At 41.2% G+C, this 27,432-nt stretch overlaps 1 protein-coding gene across 1 annotated transcript; it reads right to left on the minus strand.

Moving 5' to 3' along the window:
• Positions 1–1,585: 1,585 nt before the first annotated feature.
• LOC101552153 (short chain dehydrogenase/reductase family 16C member 5) lies at positions 1,586–27,432 on the minus strand. Its single transcript, XM_004602531.1, has 6 exons — positions 27,112–27,432; positions 23,713–23,844; positions 9,702–9,801; positions 7,952–8,096; positions 3,679–3,804; positions 1,586–1,712 (listed from the first exon to the last, which is right to left on the minus strand). The coding sequence occupies exons 1-6, from the start codon at positions 27,430–27,432 to the stop codon at positions 1,586–1,588; spliced, it is 951 nt and encodes a 316-aa protein (XP_004602588.1).

Consider the following 27,432-nt stretch of genomic DNA (forward strand, 5'->3'; position numbering starts at 1 on the left):
TTGTCCCTCCACCAGTGTACATTTCCCACCACCAATATCTCCCATATCCTTCCTGCCACCACCCCCCACTTTTCTCCTATATCTGTCTGTCTGTCTGTCTCTTGTTTGGGGCATTATGGTTTGCAATACAAATACTGAGAGTCCATCGTGTTTGGTCCTTGGCCCACTTTAAGCACACATCTCCCATCCAGAATGATCCCTTCCAACCATCATTGTCACAATGGTTCCTTCTCTGTCCCAACTGCCCTCTCCCCAAGCCCCTGAAGCAGGCTTCGAACCATGGACTTGGATTACAAACCTGAGATTACCAAGCAGAGGGGGGAGAGTTGGGGGTAATGAAGTTGTGTACTAGATGTAACATAACATTGATTGGGGATCTTGTTAAACCCTCCTTGCATCCCTGAGATGAATCCCATCTGGTTAGAGAGTATGATATTTTTGATTACTCTTTGGATTCTATTTGCTAATATTTTGTCGAGGATTTTTGCATCTGTGTTTATCAGGGTTATTGGCTTGTAATTCTCTCCCTCTCTCTCTCTCTCTCTCTCTCTCTCTGTCTTTTTGCGGTGTCTCTGTCTTCTTTTGGTGTCAGGGTAATCTGTTCCTCATAGAATTTGTTTGGGAGTGTTTCTGTTTCCTCAATTTCCTGGAAAAGCTTGAAAAGGACTGGCAATATGTCCTCTTTAAAGGTTTGGAAGAAATCACTAGTGAATCCACCTGGACTTGGGCTTTTGTTTTGGGGAGGGCTTTTGATTACCATTTCAATTTCCTTGATAGTGATAGGTCTATTCAGGGATTCCAGATCTTCTTGGTTCAGCCCTGGGAGATTATAGGAATTTATCCATTTCTTCCTGTTAATGTTTTTGTTATTTGAGATAGGATGACTTCTACATTGCATCTCATCCAATCTGGTGTGTTACTACTGGACTGTCAGTGTTGTAGATCTAGGAGATCCACAGTTTTTAACTGGTCTCTCCAGCTGGAATTAAATTTTTCACTGCTGAGTATACAAGGCAGCTCAGGTAGTTTGTGGGTGTGACTGCCTGGGCTTCCAGAAGTACAGGGAAGTGTATGTGTGTGGGAGGTAGTTTATCCTAATTCTGAGAAGACACGAAACTTTCAGCCATAGGAACCTCAGTAACTAAGGTTTCGGCCCTGCTCAATTCACTGTGAGGCTCAGTAATCTTGAGACGATGGAGCCTGTCTGGAGGTGTGCCAGTGGCTTTGGGGTGTGGAATCAAGTGGCTGCCAGGACTTTGTTTGGATGGGTGCCAGCCCAGTCTCCAAGAGTGCCCTGGGTGTCTCAGCCAGCTATGGGTGTCTGAGATGTTTTTGTGGCTAGTTGATTGATCTACTTCTAGATTTATTTATGAGTCTCTGGAACAAGGCAGGTAAAGATAGTTTACATGGTGGCAGAGGCAGTTTGTGGGAGAGGTTGGCACTTTTTAAAGCTTCCTTAATCTTCGGTCAACTCTGCTTTAGCTCTAGAAGGAGTTTTAAATAGTCCAAATGGTCTATTCTTAGGTCCTACTTGTTTAGCTTGACGGGGCAGGGGGTGCTGGTAAATGCAGGGACGAGGAATTGGCTAAAGTTGTTTCCTCTCAGTTTCCAGCTGACCTTGATCTGCATTCATTCTTCCTGTGAAAGAGGTCATGCAGATATCCATTCCGAGGTATTTACTTAAGGCAATGATCATTTTTGGAGATATTATCCTAAAGGAAAGCAGAGAAGGAAAAATCATAATCTTTTAAGAGGGATCAAGTAGTCTTTGGGGGCAGAGATTACTTTTGATACAGTGTGAGAGACTTTGATTCAGGCTGTGCCCCATCACTAAATGAGAGGCAAGAAGAAAAGAAAACTATTGACATGTGTTCAACACTGTCCAAATCCAGAGAGCCTAGAAATTCCCACTGGCCATGCCACATTTCAGTCATAAATTCATTCACTAAATTCCATGGAAAGATCATATGCATCCTTACTTAGTAGGTGAACAAACGGAAGCAGAAACTAGAACATAAACCACCTTGAAGCCGAATTTCTTGGGGTTAAGTTCCAGGCATCAGGTGTTGTAAAAGCCCCCCTGGTATTTCTGATGTTCTCCCAGTCTGAGTACCATCGCTTTAGTTATTTGATGATAGATAAGTGGCTTTCAAAGTCACATACACGTTGAAACCACCTGAACGAACTTAAAGATACTGAGGCCTGGTTCTCGCTCTCAGACTATTGTGATGTAATGTCATTGCTGTGGCCACAGGGTATTAGGAACATTACAGAAATGCCAGGAATTTATTATCTCTCCAGCCCCAGGAGTTTTCAAAGCTCTCCAGGTGACTCAAATAGGATCTGAAAGTTTGAGAATCTCTGTGATAGAGGAATCGTAGCTTCACATTAGTTCTGCTTAAACCGACTTTGTTCTGTGCAACTCAGCTTAACAACTATTCATTTTGTGCTTGTTCTGTAGCTGTTGCTGTACTGCAGATGGATTGTAGAGCAGGAAGCACCAGGGGTAAAAAAAGGCCTGTCCTGTGGGAGACATTAACCCAGCAGGGAGGATAGATGGTATAAAGTGACCGTAGGCATGATGGGGCATGTGTGCTTAGGGCTCTTGACCTTGCTAGAGACGCCTGTCTCTGTCTTGTTTTGCAGCCTAGGATCAAACGCAGGATGTTCTGTGTGGAAAGCATCAACCATATTTTAGGTAGGAATAAACCAAACATGCTATATTCGAACTTCCTGTGTACATATCTGTTGAATGCACACACAAACCCCCAAAGCTAGAAAATACATGAAGATATAAATAGTAGAAAAAGCTTGAAATTTACTAACAAAATGGTTTGTTTTTCACTCTGCTTCTAACCTAAACATGGCTGAGTTATATCATGATGGGAAGAGTTTAACATGCTTTTGAGATTGGAAATTCTGATTAAAACTTTTGTTCTGATACTTTTATTTTGATTACAGTTTAATTCTGTAAAAAAAACCTTTATTGTCTTTAGGTCACAGATTATCTATGTTTGAAAAATATTTGCAGAGTTTCCAGACATGGCAGAAACGATGCATATTAAGTTGTTCTGTATTATCTCTAGAGTAGACTTAGGTCTGTACCAAATTCACCCCCAAACAGGTCAGAACTCATAACCTGGCTTCGTGTGAAGCTGTAGGTGCTCATCACTGTGTGAAATGAAGAGTTGCTGAGAAATAGAATATGCAAAGTGGTTTCCTTGTGTATGGGTGACCCTGTTCCAAACCCCAGGCCCCTCTATGCTTCCCTGAACCCCACCAGGAGTGATCCCTGAGCGCAGAGCAAGGAGTAAGCCCTGATACTCCAAGTGTGTCCTACAAACCAAAATAATTTTAAAAAATAAAGAATTTGACAAGTGTCTTTAATGTTTTTCTGGGAATACACTCAAAACGTAATCCTACATTAGTCTAAACTGAAAAAATTCAGCAAAACTATTGGGGTTATTTGAAGTTAATAATTTGTACACTGCCAGGTCTAAAAGTTTCTGAATTTTCTTTGTGTCTGAAGTAACCAGACATAGCCAGTAATAACCCACTAACTGGTCCTTGCAAATTAAATTTCTTCCTTTGAACATTTTCACATTAAGAAGCTATTTTTTAGGTAAAGGAGTTAGCCACAATGGGCTAATATAAATGAAAAAGATGTCATTAACTTACTGTTTAAGGACCAATGCAAAACTCAGAAGTTTGGGTATTATTAAGTAAACTTTTTCCTCTAAAATGCCATTTACAACTATTTGGGCCACATATTCTTGCTCCAGCAGAGGCAGCAGAAGTGGATACCTGAAATGAAACCAACAGTAAGTTGTTACAATGGGATATTTTGGCTGACGTCTGATTATGAGTAACTGAATTTTAGACATGGAGTTATAACATATATCTATGAATATTCAAGCAATACATACATACTAGAAAATTCCTTGTGTTTTCTCTCCTAATCAATATTGGAACCAGTGCAAAACCATTTAATTTCCCAGGCAGAATTCCTTGTTTTTATTGATTTTCTGCTGTGTGTTGATTTGTACATATGGAAGGAATTGCTTTTAGGTTTATTAGTGTTTTAACTTTTCCTCTTTTATCTCAGAGTAAAATAACGGCAAACTATTCAGAAGTAAAATGGAAAAATCTTACAAAAACTCTCTCTTGGGCATTATTAATATATATTTTAGCTACACCATTATTCCTAAGTAAGTAGAATGACCTCTTTAAAAATCAACTGTAGCAAAGGATGCACTTATACACAAAGCTCCTGTAAGGCATAACTTTGACATGTGTAAAATGTAATTGTAATTATTACTTGAATGAAATGCTCAAGAATTCTTTTTTAATTCATTTGACTCATTGAATCATCTTAATTTCCCATGATTGAATGTTGGTAGACTTTACATTTTTATTCTCCAAAGAGTTCCTCAGAAAGTAGCCCACAGGGTTTCAAAATGAATTATAACCCATTTTCCCCAAGGAGACAAGTGGTTAGTAGCTATAAAGAGGCACTCAGCATGGCTAAGCAAGTGGCAGTCATGAAGGATGTGCCCACTGAAACCGAGAAGAGACAACAGCTCGCACTGACTAGAATGGCTAGTCTCAAAAAGGCAAGAGACAGTAAGTGTTGGTGGCGATGTGTGCCCTGTTGGCATGTTAATGTTATAACTAGTTTGGAAAACTCTTGAAGGTTTCTCAAAAGAATGGAATTACAATGATTCAATTAAAAAATAAAATTAAAAAAAAAGAATGGAATTACAATGACTTTTTGATCCCCAAATCTCGCTTCTGGCAATAAAACCTCCGACCCTCACAGAATTTAAGTCTCAGGGGTCTAGGGAAATTCCAGTGGTGGACTTTCTGACACGACCCACACCAACTTCCAGCCTGATGGCTGCTGTATGATCCATCCTTGGTGCCACCACAACAGCAAACAAGGGCAAAAGTTGCTCCATCTGGCACACTGCAAGTTCTGTGCTAAAATCTTGACTAAAGTGCGTGAGCATCACTGCCAAGCGTGTGAGTCATTCACGCAATGAGAGAAGGGAAGAGGGAAGCAAGGAAGAAGAAAAAGGAAGGAAGGGAGGGAGGGAGAGAGGAAGAATGTGAGTGAGGGAGGAAAGAAGGAAGGGAGGAAGGAGGAAAAGTAGGAGGGAGGAAGGAAGACCAGATCTCACAGAGATTCCCTTCACTCCCACCACAACTGCAGTATTTTCCACAATAGGCGAGCAATGGAAAAAATACCTCTGAATCTGTCAATGAGGTGAGAATTAAAGTGAAAATTTCTTTTTCAAATTTCCTTTCATTTTTTTTAATGACTAAAGAATATGCAGAGTGCATACACTCAGTGGAATATTAGTTAGTTAGAAGAAACCATGACAGTCAGTCATTTATAACAACACTGACGAATAAGAGCTTTATGTTAAGTGAAACAAGTCAACAGAGAAATAAATGCTGAATGGTCTCCTGAATGTGGAACCTAAAAACACCGGACTCAGAGGAAAAAGGTAATCGAGCAGCGGTGACAAGAGGCTGGAGTGAGGGGGAAATCAGGACATGGAAGGTAAGTGGTGAAAAAACTGAGTTACAGGCTTGATAAATTCTGGAGATCTTAGCTACTGTTGCTTTATATAATTGAATGTTACTGAAAGACCAGATTGGAAATGTTCTGACCAGATAAAATATGCCATAATTGTATGATGGGATGAGTCACTAGCAAATGCTATGGTGCTACTCATTTTGCACTATATAGGTGTATAAAATCAATACATTAATCCATATTATATTTATGTATGTTAAAGAGTCTCTTGCCTGCATGCCTGGCTGTCTTCCCCAGGGCCCCTCGGAGGGGATGGGTTCCAGCTTCCCTCCCCACCTTGAGCAGAGCTCCCAGCAGCCGAGACCACCAGAACCTAGCTACAGCCATGCTGGAGGCCCCTCTCCACACGTTCGGAAGGGCCTCATGCATGAAGGTACCGGCAGAGGAACCCAGGTATGTGTAATCCCATCAACGGCCAACATCCAGAGACTTAAAAGCAAGCTCTCAGAAGAAGATATCTTTAGCCTACTTCTCCCTCTGGGAGAAACTGGCAAGCTTCTGAGAGTTTCCTGCCCCCATGGGACAGCCTTGCAAGCTTCCCATGGTGTATTCATATGCAAAATCCAGTAACAAGCTGGATCTCATTCCCCTGACCCTGAAGAGCCCCCAGTGCAACATTGTTAGGAGGGCCGAGTCGAGATGGACTTCTAAGATCTCAGGGAAAGGACAAAATGAGAGGTTACTGAGCCCGCCCGAGAAATCGGTGATTAACTGGATATTGTGATTGTGATTGATGTTAATAATGTCAGTGTACACTCACTAAGACTGAAATAATAAAATGTACTCAGCACTGTTTCTTTCATTTCACACCGTTTATGGATCATTGATCTTTCTTTTTCTAAAATTTGTTTTTACCTTTGCATACCTAGGGGTCCTGAGCTCACATGGTGTCACCAGATATTGCACCTTCCTTGAACAGGCACCTGTCCAGACTCCTTCCCGTTAGTAACATTCATTCTGTGATACTAACTGTCCTGCTCTCAGACCCCAGAAGGATATGGCTGCATGAGGCTGTTAGAAAAAGTTAGATAGCAAACACAAAGTTCTCTGCTTTTATCCTTCAAAAGTTTTCTACCTTTCATGACTGTCCCTGTGCAGGCCATGTGAAAGGCAAGAGCCCCGCCCACAGTACTATTGCTCCCGTGCCTAGGTCTATCCTTCTGCAACTGGCATCTGAAGGTTCATATAAAGTGGAACTGCCTTTGATAAGTTTTTTTTTTCTTTTTGGGTCACACCCAGCGATGTTCAGGGGTTACTCCTGGCTTTGCACTCAGGAATTACTCCTGGCAGTGCTTGGGGGACCATATGGGATGCCGGGATCGAACCCGGGTCAGCCACGTGCAAGGCAAACGCCCTACCCACTGTGCTATCGCTCCAGCCCCTACCTTTGATAAGATTTACCAGGATATATTTTTGAAGCTGAGACCTGTGCTCAGAAATTACACTCAGACTCACACCTCACAGCTGCTGCCATGTCAATGGCCAAGCTTCACAGTTGCATGCCTACTCTTGGGAGAGATGCCAAACCAAGCCAATAAAATTCACAGGTTCCTTCTTCTTTGGACTGAAATCTCCGGGGATCCTTTTTGGCTTATGCAAGTGCCCATCTTGCAGTAGCCCCAGACGCTGCGCCTACTCCCCAAAGCTTTTACCATACAAATGGCCCAATTTCACTTCACAACTAGTCTCTGAACAGAAGCCAGGCCGATGAAACTCCAAGGCACACAGGTCTCTGGGCTGAAAATTTTAGGGCCTCCTCAGGAGTGGGGCCGATTGAGAATCGTTCCAATTCTACAGCACTGGAGCAGGACCCTGCAACACCTCCAAATTCCACAATATGGACAGCCCAGCAGGAGCAGAGCAAATTAGATGGAAAAGTCGCATAGAGACCAACTGAGCTCAATAAGCAAAACGATAACACAGAAGACCCAACTGACAACAAATAGCTCAATAAATACTGAGACAATAACTATTTAAAACACCATGATGAGGCATAACATTTTCACAAATTTTCTTCTACTGCACTTTTTCTTTCATATAATCCAATTGATTGTTTTGTTCTAAGAAACAATATAAAATATTTTGTACCTGCTAAGGGGACAGGCTTGTGGAGTGGAAAATGGTTGAGGGAAGGTCACACTGGTGGCGGGATTGGGGCTGGAATATTGAATGTCTGCAACTATATCATGATCAGTTTTGTAAACCGTGGAATTTAAACAAAGTGAGAGGAAAAAATAGCTGCTTTTGTTGGAGCTGCCCACATTTCAAAAATTAAAAATGAAACATGTTAATCGACATATATTGTAAAATATTTTTTTAAGATCAAAGTTGCTGTAAGAGTTCACTTACTTGCATGTACAGCCCGCGAACATTCCAGTTTTGATGAAATATGGACAAACAATGGTGGTTTTAATATCCTTTTTCAATAGCAATGCCAATTCAAGGAAAATGGATTCTGCAAAGCCAAAAGCTGCGAATTTGCTTGCAGAATAATCTGAAACAAAGTGAGGAAATATTAGGAATAAAATTTGACAAGTTAAATTCTTGGAATTTAATTTTTAAGAATGAACCTCCTTGCCTTTTATCTGGCTTGTCTCTGGGAAAAAAAAGAACAATGATTAAAATAATTCATGTGCACAATAGCTAAAATCTGGAAACAACCTAAGTGTCCAAGAAAAGATGATAATTGGATAAAGAAACTGTGGTACATATACACAGTAGAATACTACTGTACTACTATACACAATAGAATACTACTATACTATAAGAAAAAATGAAGTAATACAACTTACTGCTATGGACAGTGAAATTATTCACCAAGTGAATCCACTCACGCTGAGTGAAATAATTCAGAGGAAGAGGGAAAGACAGATTGACCTGTCTCATATGTGGGATAGAAAGAAACACGGCTGGGGGATAACTGATGCCCAGAGGCAAGAGAAATGAAGAGCATGAGAACTGGTACTCAGTAAAAGAGCTTGCCACTGGCTTTGGGTCAAGGTCGGGAAGGCTGTGACAGGGAACACAACACAATGTTGCAGGGAAGAGGTCACTCTTGAGGAGGACTGGGTGCTGAAAGGAGACAGAGTGATATGCCTAATAATAGCCCATCAGCAAGCATACGGGAAACCCCAGTACCTAAAGGGAAAGAAGAAAAAGAGAAAGAAGAAAAAAAGTGTCGCCATAGAGACAGGCTGAGAGGGCAGGAGGGAAATTTGGGACATTGGTGGAGGGGCACAGACACTGGGGAAGGGATTGGTGCTGGAACATTGTATGCCTGGAATCAATCACAACGACCCTGTAACTTTGTAATTCACAGTGATTTAATAAACAATAATAATTCATGTAGCTATAATTCTATATACTAGCTACATGATATACTCCTATATTCCCACATTGACCAAGATATAAATTATTTCAGTTTCTCTCATCTTAAGAAGACAAATGAACCAATAAGCACATTCTTCTTTTAGTTTTTTCAAAAGAAGAGCACTATTCGTTGAAGACTCTCATTATTCCACTCCATGCCTCAGCTCTCTTATAGAAAGTTAATATATCTATGGGGTTTGTCATTGGGTATTTGGTTCTGACCCATTGATCAGAGGGCCTATCTTTATTCCAGTACCATGCAATTTTGATCACTACAGCTTTATAACACAGTTCTAAATTAGGTAATGAAATGCCTCCCAATTTCTTATTTTTCAGTATGGCCTTCGCTATACGTGGTCTTCTCTGATTTCATACAAACTCTGTTATTGACTTTTCTGATCCTAAAAGCATGTCATCTGAATTTGGATAGGCATTGCATTGAATAATAGCTTAGGTAGAACGGTCATTTTAATAGTTCTGATTCTTCCAATCCATGAGCATGGAATATTTTCCCATTTCCTAAGTGCTTCTTCTACCTCTTTCTTTAGTGACTTAAAGTAATCTCCATGTCTTTGTTAAACTGACTCCTAGATACCTGATGTTTTTGGATACTATTTTAAACAGGATAGACTCCTCGATCACTTTCTCCTTGGAGGAATCCTACTTATTGAATTTCATGGATATGGGAATACAAAAGTAAACACAAATGTAAACGAAACAAAATACTCACCTGATAATGTACTAGTACCAACATTTCCTGCTGCACTTGAAATACAGACCAAGTGACCATGGTTAGCTTTAATCATGGCAGGAAGAAAGGCCTTGTAAGTCTGTAAATATAAACACATTGTTTTAAAATTTTTAGTCTTTTATTATTTTCTCAAGTGATTCATGTAACTAATTGTTTTCATTTAACAAGTACTTCCTATTTACAATGTATTAAACTGTGGCACACAACATAGTCATAGATACTCATAGGAACCATTCTCAAGGGTTTTCTGTTGCAGTTTTGGGGCTACATCAGGAATGTGCCAGGGTTACTTGTACCATGATGCTTGGAGATTGCTCCCAGGGTACTCCAGGGACCATGTGGTGCTGGGGGTATTAGCGGGACCTCCAGCATCGCATGTACATTAGGCCTTGAGCTATATTCCTGGCCGCAAAGTCTCATAGTTTATTGTCTCTTTAGAAATTAAAAAAAAAATAGGCCAAAGAGAAAATGCAGAGGGTAGGGCACTTTCCTTATACTCAGCCCACCCGGGTTCAATCCCTGGCACCACATACAGTCTCCTTAGCCCGCTAGGAGTGATCCCTGAGCACAGAGCCAGGAGTAAATTCTGAGCACTACTGGATGTGGCCCCCAAACAAAAGCAAACAAACACGAAATAAAAGATACTATTTGACTCTTTTTTCATTTCCACTAAACTATAACATGAAATTAAACCAACATTCCACATTTATAGTTTGCTAAAAATTTTAAAACCCAGTTTTCCCAGTATACCGCTCTTTTCCTTGTAGGTTTTCAACAATTAAAATTTTAAAATTATCCTCACCTTTCTAGTTTGACCACAAACAAAATTCTCCACTCCATGAGATTTACTACATGGGAAAAACTGCCAGAGGAAAGGTGAATTTCAATGCAAGGAAAACATGCTGTTCTAAATAAAGAGTGTTGAAATAATTTACCGTGCCTTAGGTATATTCTAGGTTATTTTGGTAAAATTTGCTCATTCATCCTCCAGTGAGATATGAATTCAATGTTCCCCCACCAGGAAAAAGTCCCAGCTGCCTTCTCTGGTTCTCTCAGGTACTTTTCCATTTCTGCCTCCCCAAACAGGGCTCCTTCTCCACAAGCTGTTTTTCTTTTCCCTCAAATGTGTCTGTTTATGTATTTGCTTTTAGACTGAGGCCAAAGTTGCTACAAGTTTCCTGTGTTTCCAATTGAGGCTAGTTTTCCTTTAAGGGGGGGGGAATGACTAGGTAGTTCAAGGGTCTGTTTGTGCGGAGGCATTCAGCGTTGTAGAGAGCTTTTAAGGGATATTCGAGAAGATAAACTAATCACACAGACCTGTGCATTGTTTTTTCTCTACATTTACCAGCGAAAAAATTACAAATAAAGGGTGAGTGAGCAGTTAGTCCATAAAAATGTATACTGACCACGGGAGCTATAGTGCAGAGGGTAAGATGCTTGCCTTGCACGCGGTTGACCCTGGTTTGATCCCCAACATCCCATATGGTCCCCAAGCACTGGTAAGGATGATTCTTAAGTGCAGAGCCAGGAGGTACCACTGAGCATCTCTGTGTGTGGTTGCACCACTCCCTGCCCTGCCCAAAATATATAATAAATTTTTTTTAACAGGGACCTCAATAGAGTATTACATATGGATTCAAGTTTACATTGTACTGAGGTAAACCTGTCAGCTAACAAAATCTATTTGAGATTATTATTATTATTATTATTATTATTATTATTATTATTATTATTATTATTATTATTATCTTTAGCCTTCTTCTCCCTCTGGGAGAAATTGGCAATCTTCTGAGAGTTTCCTGCCCACATGGGACAGCCTTGCAAGCTTCCCATGGTGTATTCATGTGCAAAATCCAGTAACAAGCTGGATCTCATTCCCCTGACCCTGAAGAGCCCCCAGTGCAACATCCTTAGGAGGGCCAAGTTGAGATGGACTTCTAAGATCTCAGGGAAAGGACGAAATGAGAGGTTACTGAACCCGCCCGAGAAATCGGTGATTAATGGGATGGTCAGCTGCGTGCAAGGCAAACGCCCTACCTGCTGTGCTATCCCTCCAGCTCCTGAGATTTAAACGTGTGTGTGTATGTGTGTGTGTGTGTGTGTGTGTGTGTGTGTGTGTGTGTGTGTGTGTGTGTGTGTATTCTCTTTTTTCCCTTTTTTCCCCTTTCTTTTGTGGTGATGAATATAGAATCCAGGTCTCAGGCAGGCACTTCAGCACTCACCCACCTCCCTGGCCCAGTTTTCTCGGATTCTTTTAATCGTACGTGGGATCTAAAGTAGACATGCATTAGATTTTCTTGCTTTTATTTTATTGCATTTTAAGACTTGGTTTTCCTCATGGGAAAGCACAATTAATAAACTTCCTACCTTTTTCACATTTGTTATGAATCAGATGATTTATCGTTGTTGCCAGAGATATGCCACGAAGAATACAAGAATATGTTCAGTTAAATTGACTTATACAACAAATAATGACTTTATTGCAAATAAAAGATTTCTGTTTTGAATTGCAGACTTTTTTGCCAGTTGTTGGGAGTTAGTTTTTCCACTGTACTGTTTATATAACTACCCAGGGTGGGGTTTGGGGGTGGGTGGGGGAGGAGACATATTCAGTGGTATTCAGGACTTACTCTGAGCTCTGTGCTAAGGGATCACTCCTGGCAGTGCTCGGGGGATTTGATGTCATGGTCATGCTGGGGCTCAAACCCAGGTTGACGACTAACAAGGAAAGTGTCCTACCCTCTCTGGCCCCAATGTTTGTCTTTTAGACAATGTTTTATATCACTATGTTTCTGTTATTCTGTAATGCCATGTAGATTTTAAGATAGTACCGAGTTGGGTTTATTCATGAGAAATCCTTGGTCAACTATAAATTTTTTTTTTCTTTTTGGGTCACACCCGGCGATGCACAGGGGTCACTCCTGGCTCATGCACTCAGGAATTACTCCTGGTGGTGCTCGGGGGACCATATGGGATGCTGGGATTCGAACCCGGGTCGGCCGCGTGCAAGGCAAATGCCCTACCCGCTGTGCTATCACTCCAGCCCCTCAACTATAAAATTTTTTTAAAAATTAATAAATCAGGGGCTGGAGCAATAGCACAGCAGGTAGGGCATTTGCCTTGCACGCGGCCGACCCGGGTTCGAATCCCAGCATCCCATATGAGCACCGCCAGGGGTAATTCCTGAGTGCAGATCCAGGAGTGACCCTGTGCATTGCTGAGTGTAATCCAAAAAAATTAATAAAGTAAAGGTATGAGTCTACCCACCACTGTTTTGATTTTTTTTAAATAAAACTTGAAAAGGTAAGTTAATTGTGGCATGTATTTTATCCGCTAACATCTGTCACTGTCACTGTCACTTTCTCTGTCATCTCGTTGCTCATCGATTTGTTCAAGCGGGCACCAGTAATATCCCTCATTGTGAGACTTATTGTTATTGTTTTTGGCATATCAAATATGCCACAGGTAGCTTGCCAGGCTCTGCCATGCGAGCGTCATACTCTCGGTAGCTTGCCGGGCTCTCCGAGAGGGGTGGAGGAATCGAACACGGGTTGGCTGCGTGAAAGGCGAACACCCCATCACTGTGCTATCGATCCAGCCCAATCTGCTAACATAATAAGATAATTATAGTTTAAAGTTATGACTTAAAGATAAACCTGATTTTGTTATATAGCTTTATTTAAATGATTAAGATAATATACACATAGTATCTTTATTAGGCAAAATAACTAAAGATACTAAAGATGAGGCATCTGGTGGCTTAAAACTGGTCTTTGAATATTATCTGTTTAAACAAAAGGTATTTTTCTACAAGCTTTTTCTTTTTTTGCCACTCCTGGCAGTGCTCTTGGCTCTGTGCTCAGGGATTACTCCTGGCGGGCATCAGGGGACCATGTGTGGTGCTCGGGAAGTAGCCAGGTCGGCCACCTGCAAGGCAAGCACCCTACTCTGCACTGTCACTCCAGCCCCTCAGAGGCTGTTCAGAACTTTTGTGTAAGTGGATTAGAGAGCAGACACTTTTGCCTTGTCAGAATACTTTGAATTCTTTTGCAACTTGTGTCATGCTATTGAATTGCGAAAATGAAAAACACTTTAGAGACATGTTAAAATAAATAGAAAATTTGTCACACCCCAAAGCTTTAAAGTCAGTGATAATTCTATTTTCTTCCTATTAGGTTTATTTACAAAACAACTGTCATCGTGTTGACTATTAAAATATCCAATGTAGTTGTTCAGCTATGTTTTTTAAAATGTAATGGTATTATTGAATTCATAGTCATCTTTGACATTATTTTGATGACCAAAGCCCCAAGTCCTATTCCTGTAATAGAAATATAATAATAATCTGTCACTGTCACTGTCATCCTGTTGTACTGATTTGCTCGAGTGGGCACCAGTAACGTCTCCATTGTGAGACTTGTTACTGTTTTTGGCATATTGAATACGCCATGGGTAGCTTGCCAGGCTCTCCCGTGTAGGCGGGATACTCTCAGTAGCTTGCCGGGCTCTCCGAGAGGGGTGGAGGAATTGAACTGGGGTTGGCCACGTGCAAGGCAAACGCCCTACGTGCTGTGCTATTGCTCCAGCCCAGAGGAATATAATACAATAATCTCTGACATCACACCCTCCAGTGGAGGGATCCCGGAAACTAGGAGGGCTATCTGGTATCTCTGTTTCATAATTGGCCAGCTCTTTTGGGTCTTGTCTGCAATATATGTGGGGAACAGCTGTAAAGTCCAATAGGGAGATCCCCCTTTTAAATTAAATTTATTAACACAAATATAGTGCGTTTTTGGCTTGTTTGTTTTTGGTTTTTGGGCCACACCTGGTGGTACTCAGGGCTTAGTCCTGGCTCTGAGCCCAGGGGTCACTGCTGACGGACTTGAGTGGTATATATGGGGTGCTGGGGGTTGAGCCTGGGTCAGCCACGGGCCAAGCCAGCACCCTTCCCATTGTCCTATAACTCTGGCCCCAATACAAATGTTTATCAGAGATTATCTACCTGGCGGAGTGGAGAGAAAATCTCTGGCAATTTCACTATGTTCTTTTTGTAAAAATTAGCTGAGTACATAGGGCATGGTCATGTGTTAACTGCCCTGCAATGGAGGTTTTGACTTTCAACAATGGATATTTTTGAGCACTTAAAATAAATTAACCAGATCCCTTCCCTGTTTCATTAATAGGACCGCTAAGAACTCTCTTGGTTTGCGGGAGGGCTGTGGGTGCTACCCGCCAGGTACTGTGTCTGTGAAAGCTATAGCAGAGCAGGGCGCCCGGGAAGCACGCTGCACAGTACTGAGCCCAAACTCAGCCCACCAGTACAGGCTCCTCCCTCGAGCTAACACTGCCACAGTGAGGTTGTGTTTAAGGCCACATCGACAATGGAATGAGGTCCCCAGGACCGCCTGAGTTCACGAGCATTTGACAGTGTGGAAGTGAACTGACCAGGAGCAGGCAGAAGAGAATTACTTATTTAGACTAGAGTACGGAATCAGTAAGATAAATTTAAATACTATCAATGTTTTACTTTTTGATAATCATATGAAAAAGTCCTTTTCTTCTTGACTGATTTCTAATCCTCAGTTGAGGAAGCTATGCATACTCAAACCGCAGTGACGTTCTCCTGGAATAGAAGCTCATTCCAAAAAATCACTGTCATCACTGTCACTGCCATCCCATTGTTCATTGATTTGCTCGAGTGGGCCCCAGTAATGTCTCCATTCGTCCCTGTCACGTGCTAGTGTAGCCCGGTGGTGAATTGGGGGCTCATTCAGGATCAGGGAAGAATGAGGACTGTCGTTGTTACTGTTTTTGACATATCAGACATATCGAGTATGCCAGGGGTAGCTTGCCAGGCTCTGCTGTGCGGGCGGGATAGTCTCACTGATACATACATATTAATACATAATAATACATAATAATAATAATAATAATATCACTGTATCACTGTCATCCCGTTGTTCATCAGTTTACTTGAGCAGGTGCCAATAATGTCTCCATTTGTCCCAGCCCCGAGATTTTAGCAGCTTCTCCTTACTCATCTTTCCCAATGATTGGAGGCTTCTTTCAGGGTCAGGGGAATGAGACCCGTTATTGTTACTGTTTTGGGCATATCGAATACGCCATGGGGAGCTTGCCAGGCTCTGTCGTGCGGGTGGGATACTCTCGGTAGCTTGCCGGGCTTTCCGAGAGGGACAGAGGAATCAAACCCAGGTTGGCTGCGTGCAAGGCAAATACCCTACCCGCTGAGCTATCGCTGCAGTAAAATTAAGTTACAAGTACAGGCCACAGAGAGTGCCCCACAGCTTGGAGTGAGGTCGAAGCTCCCTGGGCACCCTAGAAACCTACACGGAGGTTAATCAAGGATAAGCAGAAATTCGTGAGTACTTCCTTGGACAGAAGCGAATAACGAGGGTCCGTGATCCCGGGTAGAGGACACAGATGACAGAGTTGCAAGCTCCGCCGGGGGCCCTACGGAGGGGCGAGAGAAGGGGCTATGGAAGAACACACCGTTTCAAGTCAAGGCCAGGGAGCGTGGCTGAGTGCTAGACTGAGGCTAGAACCCCGGCAAGGGGACAAAACCCAGATAGACTGCACTTCCCTGGCCCCTGGGGACTGCTGACACGCTCTCATCCACAGCAGACAGTGTAGGCTCAGCTAAGGGACTCGGTACCACTGGTGTCACAGACAAGAATCTCTGGGGCTGGAGCGATAGCACAGCAGGGAGGGCGTTTGCTTTGTACGCAGCTGACCCGGATTCGATTCCCAGCATCCCATATGGTCCCCCGAGCACCGCCAGGAGTAATTCCTGAGTGCAGAACCAGGAGTAACCCCTGTGCATCGCTGGGTGTGACCGAAAAAGCAAAATAAAATAAAATAAAATAAAATAAAATAAAATAAAATAAAATAAAATAAAATAAAAATAGAATCTCCTCACTCAGCAGGACCCTCGTATTCCTTTCTCCACCCTCCTGGAAAGCAGCTGCAAATACAGGTCTCAGGAGTCATTGAAGCCATTGAGGCTATAAAGAAGTTAAGGACAAAATAAAAATAGAGCCACAGCCCCACCTGCTGGAAAAGTTAGAGTAGTTCGCCCCTTTAAACGGCAGATCCAGAGGGGCAAAACAAAACACACCCAAACACGCCCAAATCAAATGCTGACTCTCGAAAATTTAAAGTAGTATATTGGGAGGAGGGAAAAAATATAATCAATGGCAATTTGAGTCTTGATGAGAATTCAACTGAGAAGACCGGAAGCTTGTACTGGAAGTTAAGAAGGCTCAAAATCGCTGATGTGAGAAACTTGAGAGGTGGAAGGGAACTCAGGAAAGAAAATAAAGTGAAACAAGATAGCCCTAAAAAGATGATCAAAGAGCTATGACCAAAGTCATAAAACCAAGTTAGTGAGTTTAGAAACATATTCAACTACAGAGGGTAAAATGGAAGCTTTAAGTAAGAAAGCACAGATTCAGGACTCAATAATTGAGATCTCAACAAATAGTTTCAATAAATGTGATCAAAAGTATGAAAGACAGTTAATGAAAGAGATAGAGCAAGCGGAGGAACAAATCAGTGAGCTCTAAGAGAGTAATTTACAAATTGTTCAAGTGTTAGAAGAGAGAAATAAGATGCACAAAAACATGGAGAATCACTATTAGAACTGCATGACTCCGTTAAGGAAGACAATGTACAAATAACAGTATCCCAGAAGGCAAGAAAAAAGAGAAAAGTTGAACTGAAACACTAATTAAAGAAACAATAGCAGAAACCTTTTCAAATGTGGGGAATGAACTGGATATACAAGGCCACACACCAAAAAACAAACAACAAAAACAACAGTTGGCTACTTAAATGCAAGATACCTGCACCAAGATACATGAAACTATTATGATTAAAACTGTTAAGCGTTCAAGACAAGGAAAGTATATTAAAGGAAGCTAAGGCAACAAAATCGGGTAATTTATGACAGTACTCCCTTGAGGCTTCTCAACAGGAAAGCTAGAGAGTAGGAAAGACTGTAACACTGTATTCACAATACTCAAAGATAAAAATCACCAGCCAAGTTTTCTATACCCTGAAAGACTCTTTTTGATGTGAGAAATAGAGTCCTCTCACACAGAAACTGAAGTATCATTCAAGCACTAGACATTTCCTACAAAAAATTTTGAAGGGGGCTCTCCTAGATCGAATGAAAGCCCACATAAAAGTGAACAATAGATTAACAGAATCATAGAAAAAGATAAAAAGGCAGAAGCAAGTTCTGATCTATAAACAATAACCCCTAATGTAAAGGAGGTAAAGTCACCAACCAAAAGGAATAGAGTGGTCTGATAGATCACAGAGAAAAACCCAAATATATATAGTTTTTTTGCAGGAAATCCACATGTAAAGATAAACATAGTACTCAAATCCAGTGGAAAGTTTAAAAATGTAAGAGCTGCTATATAAAAGAAAATATGTTTCAGCCAAAAAAGAGCAAGACAAAGATGAGCATTATAAAATAATGATACATAATTATAAAATAATGACACAAAATAACTGTAGTATAATTAATAATATATTTATACTCAATGTAGCAGCACTAAAATATATAAAGCAAACCGAAAGTAACAGACCCGGCATTGGCAGCAACACGACAGCAGTAGGTGACTTTACTATCCCTCTTACAGCATTTACAGATCATCCAGCTAGAAAATCACCAAGGAAATTAAAGTCTTAAATTAAAACAAAGACAAGATGGACTTCAGAATTCATATTCTCAAGTACTCACAGAATATTCTCAAGAAGTGTCCAAACGTTGGGACATTGGATTAATCTCTATTAATTTATAAAGACTGAAATCATAGCAAGCAGCATTTTGCATCATGATGTTATAAAACTAAAAAATATTAGCCAAAAGAAAAAAAGAGGAAAGACCACAAATATGTGGTTAATAAGCAATATGCTACAGATAGCGTAGTGAATCAATGGAGAAATCAAATCTGGGCTTGAATAAAAATGGAGATATGATTTATCAGAACCTAGGATATGAAGTTCTTATCAGAACCTATGCACATAGAAAAAAAAAGAACCTATGCACATAGAAAATCAGTATAAGGAGGAAGTTAATTGTAATGAAGATATAGATTAGGAAATAAGAAGAATCACAAATAAATACGGTCACACTAAAGGAGCTAGAAAAAGAAAAGCCAAAAGTCATTAAGTTAAAAAATAATAAAAATTGGAGCAGAAATTAGCAAAATAAGTTAAAAACTACAATTTGAAAGTTCAATGAATTCTATTGCTGGTTCTTTGAAAAAATTAACAAAATAGACAAAACTTTAACCAGACTCACAAAGAGAGAAAATAGAAATAAATGAAATTAAACAAAAGAACATTACAACAGACACTACAGAAATACAAAGGACTACAAAAGAGTATGACTAACAGTTGTATGGCAACATACGGGACAATCTAGTAGAAGTGGGCATATTCTTAGGAGAACTACGTACCAAACATCCCATCTTTCATGAGTGGAAAAACGGAAGTGGTAGCAATAATAATAAAAAGCTCCCTCTTATACCGTTGTCATCAATATAAACTGGCGCAGCCATTTAGGAAGAGCAGTATAGCGATATTTTGGAAAATTTAAAAGTGGATGGACCAGGAAGAAAACTCAAAGTGCCGGAACACGTGTGTTGTGTGCTGAAGGCTGAGGTTCAAGCCCCAGCAATCCAGTTCCCTGAGCACTTCTGGGACAACCCATAAGAAATGAGCTGGGAGAAGGCCCTGGGCTCTGCCAAGTGTGACACAAGTACCCAGCCCTGCAAACATTAAAAGTAGAAATTCCAGGCAACCCCCTGATTCTACTTCTGGATTCTGTTCCAAAATAAGAAGGTGCTAATTTGAAACTATATATGCACCTCCAAGTGTCTGCAATATTATTTACAATAGCCAAAAACCAGAAACACCCCATATGCCTATAAATGAATAAATGGATAAGAAAATATGGTACATCTACAAACGTGGAACACTAGTTGGCTATTTAAAAATCCTGGCACTTGCAGCAACGTGGTTTTCTTTGGTTTGGTTTTGGGGTCAAACCTAGTTGTGCTCAGGTATATTCCTGGCTCTGTATTCAGGGATCACTCCTGAAGGGGTTCACATGGGGTGACAGGGGTAGAACTGGATCTGCTACATGCAAGGCAAGTAAATGCCTTCCCAGCTGTACTATCTCTCCAGCCCCTAAATAATTTTTGATTTTTTTGGTTTGGTGTCCACACCTGGCAGTGCTTAAGTACTGGTTCTTGGCCCTGTGCTTGTAGCTTGCAGTGCGTAGGGAAGCAGGTGATGAACTGAACTCAGACATCCGGCATACAAAGCATTTGCTCCAGCTGCTCCCTACATTTTAGGCCTGCAACAACAGGGTTGAATCTGTAGCACTGTCATCCAGTTGTTCATTGATTTGCTTGAGCGGGCACCAGTAATATCTCCATTGTGAGACTTGTTACTGTTTTTGTTATATTGAATATGCCACAGGTAGCTTGCCAGGCTCTGCTGTGTGGGCGGGAGACTCTCGGTAGCTTGCCAGGCTCTCCGAGAGGGATGGAGGAATCGAACCCGGGTTGACTGCGTGCAAGGCAAACGCCCTACCCTCTGTGCTATTGCTCCAGTCCATGGTTGAATCTAGAGGATAATATGCCCAGTGACATAAGCCAGATGGAGAAAGACAAACATATATTTCATTCATAGAAAAAAAAATCTAGATGAACTAAATAAAACAAAAATAAGCTTTTGGGCTGTAAGATGAATCAATTGATTGGTTACCAGGAAGGAAGGCAGAAAGAGGATAATAGGGCCAAAGGGAACAAATATAAGATGGAGGAGAGAACTGGATTTTCAGTAGGAACTTTAATATGGAATACTGAGCAAGTGACACTAAATTTCTGTGTAAACACCTGAAATATGTAATGTCACTGTCATCCCGTTGCTCATTGATTTGTTCGAGCGGGCACCAGTAATGTCTCTCATTGAGAGACTTATTGTTACTGTTTTTGGCATATCCAATACGCACGGGTAGCTTGCCAGGCTCTGCCGTGCGGGCTCGATACTCTCGGTAGCTTGCCGGGCTCTCCGAGAGGGGCGGAGGAATCGAACTTGAGTCGGCCACATGAAAGGCGAACGCCCAACCTCTGTGCTATTGCTCCAGCCCTCGTGTAATGTAACAAAGCAATATTTCTTTAAAAATGATGCAAACTAAGCAAGTTTGTTGAACATTACGTTTAAAGGAGTGAAGGGGGTGTGATAGTACAGTGGGTAGTGCACTTGTCTTGAACATGGCTGACCCAGGATAGATCCCTGATATCCCATATGGTGCCCAATTACTGTCAGAAGTGATTTCTGAGTGCAGAGTCAGGAATCACCCCTGAGCATTGCTGGGTGTAGCCTCTACCCCAGAACTGTATCACTATATCACTGTCGTCCCGTTGGTCATCAATTTGCTCGAGCGGATACAAGTAAAGTCTCCATTGTGAGACTTCTTGTTACTGTTTTTGGCATATCGAATACGCCACAGGTAGCTTGCCATGCTCTGCCCTGCGGGATCCCAGAACTAAATTAATTAATTAAATTAATAATTAAAAAAAAAGAAGAGAGCACCAGAAGTAATTAAGTAAATTAAGAAGTTTGGTCTTAATTGCATCTTGGTTTAAATAAATCAGCTCTAAGTACAAATTGGACTTTAGGTACTATTTTAATAAAAATACTTATTAGTTATAATAGTTGTGATACTTGGTTTGAAACTATATCAAAATATTCATATTTTTAATAGATGTTTTAAGAAATGTTTAGTGGAGAGGGGCTGGAGCGATAGCACAGCGGGTAGTGCGTTTGCCTTGCACGTGGCCGACCTGGGTTCGATTCCCAGCATCCCATATGGTCCCCTGAGCACAGCCAGGGGTAATTCCTGAGTGCAGAGCCAGGAGTGACCCTTGTCCATTGCCAGATGTGACCCAAAAAGCAAAAAAAAAAAAAAGAAATGTTTAGTGGAGAAATGTCATGGTTTCTGGGATTCACGTTTCAAAGTTTTCCCCAGTGGGGGGGTGGGTCAGCTCCCGCCCCTCCCAAAGCACGGGCAGCTGCTCCCAGACCCCAAAGCCACAGCCGTGCCTTGGGCTGGACTCCCCCGCCTCTCGGCTGAGCACCACAGAGAACCTCATATGCCCAAATTTTCGGGTCCACTGGCTTTTCTGGCTGAAAACTCCAGACCTTCTTGGAGTCAGGGAGGGCACATGCAGAAGCCCCGTCAACCATGTTCGTGTCCCACTGTCCCCACCAAACAAGCTCATCTACCAGCTTGGGACCAGATACTCATAAAGAAATCTCGGGAGAGATCAACTTACTGCAAATATTTCTCAGATACTTATTCTGGGCTGAGATATTTGTGGTGTTCTTGGGAGGGGGTTGTGACAGGTCCTGCCTACCAAAGCCCCAATGGCCACTCCCCTACTCCAAAGCTGCTCTTGTGCCTCTGCGCAGGCTGCCCAGTTGAATATTCTGGATTTGGGGCGGGGGGGGGGGGCGACATCTCCTAACTCTTCAACACTGACATCCCAGTAGCAGCACACCGGATTGAAGGGGACACAACTTAGAAGTCAATTAGTCTTGACTAACCAATATACTAACACAGAAGGATTTCACTTCCAAAAACAGCTTAGGAAAACCTCAGTCAAGGACTTAATGCTCCTATGGAGAGATACAACAATTTTCACAATTTTTCTTCGAAGGAAATAGTTTTAAAAAATCATTCTATTAGTCATTTAGTAGTAGCAAGCAATATAAAATAAATTATTGTGGGCCTGCTCTGGGAGGCAGGTTTGGGGTGTTGTTGGAAAATGGAGACAGTGATGGAGGGAAAGTGACAGGGGGTGAGATTGGTGTTGGAATATTGAATGCCTTATCACAAGTCATCATTCACAACTTTGTAAACTGCAATGTGCAAATAAATTGAGAAAATAATCTTAACACAAAGGAAAAAACAAACAAAACAAAGTCCCTCCTAGAAGCAAAAAAAAAAAAACAAAAACCAAAAACCAAATATGGAAGTTAAAATGATTAGGCTAAGGAGCGAGCAAATGAATATTATTGTATAATTTTCTCTTATTTTACTGTATGTTTGAAAATATTTGTAATAAAAATACAAAAGTTGAAAGAATATAGTTATCTGTTCTGAAACTGCACTTTATTGATCAAGTAGCCAGAGTCATCAAGGACTGCTGGTTACTGTATCTCATTGAAACGTGCTAAGGAATATTCCCAGGGCACAAAGAGGCCTACGAGACAGTGCTTTTTCTGACACTCCAGGTATCGAGGGAAAGACTACTGGATTTCAATGTACAAACTATTCTTCTTTCGAGTTCTCCTACCTCTCAATTATTCCTTCCATGGGCTTAGGCAAGCCTTAACAGTGGCAGGACCGTGGGTAAGTCTATAAAATATTTGAGTCTTTGAGTCCATCTGCTTATTTGTAAAGTGAGAATGAGAGTGGCACCACAGCAGGAAGGTGCTTAAAGTAGTTCCATAAATCCTGGCATTATTATTCCTCCAGCCATTGCTCTCTTCATTAGGAAGCCTAGTCACATGACCACCCCCCCTTTGACTCTATTAGTAGACCTTCTCCTCTCTAAAACTCCTGTTCCCCAGATGGACCCTTGACTTTCCCTTATAGAATGACTCTCAAGTTCGGTTTGGGTTTTTGGTAGGAAGATTTCTGAATAGCTTATTAAGTCTTGGGATTGAACTGGAGAGAATGGAGGAGAGGAACCTTCCCTGAAAATCTGGAACAGGGCAAGAGAAAGGAAAACAAAGTGAGTGTGGGACTAGATGTCAGCTGGATAGGATGAGAGTCCACAGACACAAACAACATATTTATAAACGAAAGAGCTGCTTGAGGGAAGTACATGAAAACTTTCGTGTTCAGCACGAAAGAATAGGATAATGAAAGAAAACATACCCAGAAATGAGACAAGACGTTGACAGAAAATGTCTTCTCTATCATGTGGTCTGGAATATCAAGGAACAATTTCCCTGTCACCACTCCAGCATTGTTAATGAGGATGGTCACATCGCCAACATCTCTTTTAACCTAGAGAAAATAAATTAATTGGTTACCAGAAAGAGGATAGGTAAATAGGATCAAATATTAGTGCAAGCAAGTTGGCTCACTTTGATATTTCTTTCACCTTTGCATATATATTTTATTTCATCTTTTTTAAAAGGTTGTTCATGGCGTTTCTTTTTAAAATCAAATATTAAATTTTCATCTCACATAAAGAAATTCAGCATTTTTTTTTTTGCTTTAAGATCAATTGTACTAAACAAATTTTGATTGGCCAGTTTTACTTGAAAACCTTGATTCTTTGTGTGTGTGCGTGTGTGTGTGTGTATGTGTGTGTGGATAACCTAATATTGTGTGTAGATAACCTAATATTGAAACATATTTTCTCTACCTCCTATTTCTGTCTCACAAATGCTCTTTATTGCGGCTGGTTGTGAATCCCAGGAATGTTCCACATGTGGTAACTGGTTCTGTCTCCCTGCTTGCCTGTTGAGGTCTTTCTTTTTTACTTATTTATTTATTTTGCTTTCTGGGTCACACTTGGCGATGCACAGGGGATGCACTCAGGAATTATTCCTGGCGGTGCTCGGGGGACCCTATGGGATGCTGGGAATCGAACCCGGGTTTGCGGTGTGCAAGGCAAATGCCCTACCTGCCGTGCTATTGCTCCAACCCCCAAGGTCTTTCTTTAAATGGCAGTTAACGTCCCCCTTGGCCACAGAATGTATAACAATGACTTCTGTAGGGGTCTTTATTCATCTACAAGCTCAGGGGCAGGTACACTTCACAGTCTTCTAAACGGACCAGTGCTTTGCATGAAGACCACCCGAATAGAGATCTTCTATAGCCAACCACGGTCAGTGGTTTGCTTCCCGGGGGAGCTTCTTTAGTTCTCTGTTCTTCTGAAGTGACTGCTCGCACAATCCAAGACCTACCACCAGTCCTGTCAGAGGAAAGTGTTTCAGGAAATACTCTGAGGACTGGTTTTCAGTTTACAGTTAGGTCTCCAACTACAGCTTTGTAGGTGACACCAACAGACAAAATCCTTAATTTTGATGAGCAGTATGATGTATACTTACACAAATGAGCGGAAGCCTTCTGGGGGGCCTTGATAAAGATTTCTTTGTGTGCTGATACAACAACCTAGTTTGTTTGTTTGTTTGTTTGTTTGTTTTCTAAGGAAGCCCTGCCTTTTAACTTAGTCTTCTAAACGGAAGCCCTGCCTTTAACTTAGTCTTCTAAACTGGTCTACCTACTTCTCTGGGCGAAGCACTGCAACTAATCTGACTATGAGAGGAGTTGGGCAAGCAGTGAAAGTCAGTCTCGATAACTCTGAGCGATATGGGGCAGAGGGAGTGATATTTGCGTAGGAGAGAGGCTGAGACAGAGGGAAAAAATTTTGGAGAGGCTAGGTTGTATAAAAGAATATTCCACTGAATGTTATAAAACGTTCTTTTATAAAAGAACATTCCACAATGAAGAAATCGTTGTGGGCAGGAACTCTCTAGATGAGTTTGGTGTGGGGAGGACCCTGAGGCTGGGAAGATGGGCTCTTTGGTGAGCTTTGCTCACATATCTAAGAGAGCTCTCTTTCTGATTGAGATCTTGGCTTTGGGCATATCTGAGTCAAGTGGAACTTTAGGCAATGAGGTTAAATTCTCACTACTACTATGAGAGCTCCGAAGAGCAAGATAATCCCTGCTTTTTTTTTTTTTTGCTTTTTGGGTCACACCCAGCGATGCTCAGGGGTTACTCCTGGCTTTGCACTCAGGAATTGCTCCTGGCAGTGCTTGGGGGACCATATGGGATGCCGGGGATCGAACCCGGGTCGGCCGCGTGCAAGGCAAACGCCCTACCCGCTGTGTTATCGCTCCGGCCCCAGGATAATCCCTGCTTATGTGTGAGAAAATGGCAGTTATGAGAAATTAAGATTTTACCAAAAGACCCACAGCTTTTGAGAAGAACAGCAATACACATTCAATTTGAATTCACATCTAAAAGTTCTTAGCCAAAGTAGTTTTTGCTGTAACAAGTCTAATGTATGTGCTTGCATGCACACATAAATACTAATAACTAGATATTGGGTGTGAACCTGGCTATTCTAACAGAAATAGTTTGATATACCTTAGGCTGCATCACACCCCAGATAATAATACAACTAAAGAACTGCATAAATATTCATCATTGTTGTTAAAGTACATGATGCATATACTATCTGAGCACTAATACCACTCATACACGTACTATACAATAACTGTTGGAGATTCTCATTAAGGTGTATATGTATATATGCACACACACCTTAATTATATATATTAATATTTTTTCTGAGGTTAAAATATATACATATCAGCAGACTAGATTTGTGGAAACTTAGTTTAGGAATCTGCTAAGTGCTTTTGTGCTATATTGTGGGAAACTGTCCTTCTAACTAAAAAAACCCAAGGTTGAATTATTCCTTTAGGAATAATGGTTCAGGTATTAGAATGCAAAGGGTTTGCAAATGTGCATCCAGGAAAAAATAAAATAGATAGGAGAGCAAGCAGAAATGTGCCCAGGAAAGAAGAGTATAAACATTTTAGCATCTTTTCGATGCTTGCTAGTCAGCTCTGTGAAATACTCCAGCCTCTGCTTTTCATGTATCTATTGAATGTTGATACAGTTACTAGCTGCAATGACTCTGTCAACTTGCACAGTGTCACCTGTTGGGATGGGGCGGCCATATGACAGCTGCCCAGGTGGGCCTAAACCGTGGGCAGTTAGTCTGTCTCATTCTCTGCAAGTGATTGCATTGAAAGGAGGTCTAAGGTGCTGACCCGAATGGCAGTTAGATATTATAGACCATCTTATTCTTATCCTGAATACATGAAAATAATAGACATGGATTAGAATGATAAAATTCACTGTTAAATTATAGCTGGATGTGATCTTAAAGATTGTTTAATTTATTTTATTTTATAAAGAAGAGAGATTAAGTGATCACTTGCTAAAAATTGCACAACCAATGAGCCACAGAACCAGAATGAGACCTGGTTTCTGCTGACTCTTGACAGCAAATGAGTCACCAAGTGAAGTTGTTGGCCAATAGCTCAGGGCATTATCAGACTACCATCGTACTGTTTTGCTCCTTTTTTAAAGTTGCAAAGTCATAGTTATGAATTGTAAAGTACCACAAGAGGCAAACAGAAATCTTGGGGGTAGTTTATCATATTTTCTTCTCCTCTGTTGGTAGAAGTACATACTACACACAGTATTTTTCTTGAGCATAGAAATTCAGAACATTGGTCAGTTTACCTGATCAGCCACACGGTAGACCTCTTGTCTGTTACTGCAGTCACATTTATATGCAAATACTTTCGGAGCACCGCTTGCTTTGATCATTCTACATGTTTCCATATTACCTTCTTCATTAATATCCCATAAAACTAAAATGGCTCCAAGCTTGGCAAATTTTATGGCCAATGATCTCCCAAGTCCGCTTCCAGCTCCTGTTATAAGTACAATCTCTCCAGTTACATCCTTTTTTCTCCTGGGAATTGCAGTGTGAACTAGAGATTCTAAGCCATAATATAGAAATTTCCCCAAAAATGCAGTGGTATCCACGAGCGCATTCAT

The sequence above is a fragment of the Sorex araneus genome, chromosome 2 (assembly GCF_027595985.1).
Source record: "Sorex araneus isolate mSorAra2 chromosome 2, mSorAra2.pri, whole genome shotgun sequence".
Classification (NCBI taxonomy): Eukaryota; Metazoa; Chordata; class Mammalia; order Eulipotyphla; family Soricidae; genus Sorex; species Sorex araneus.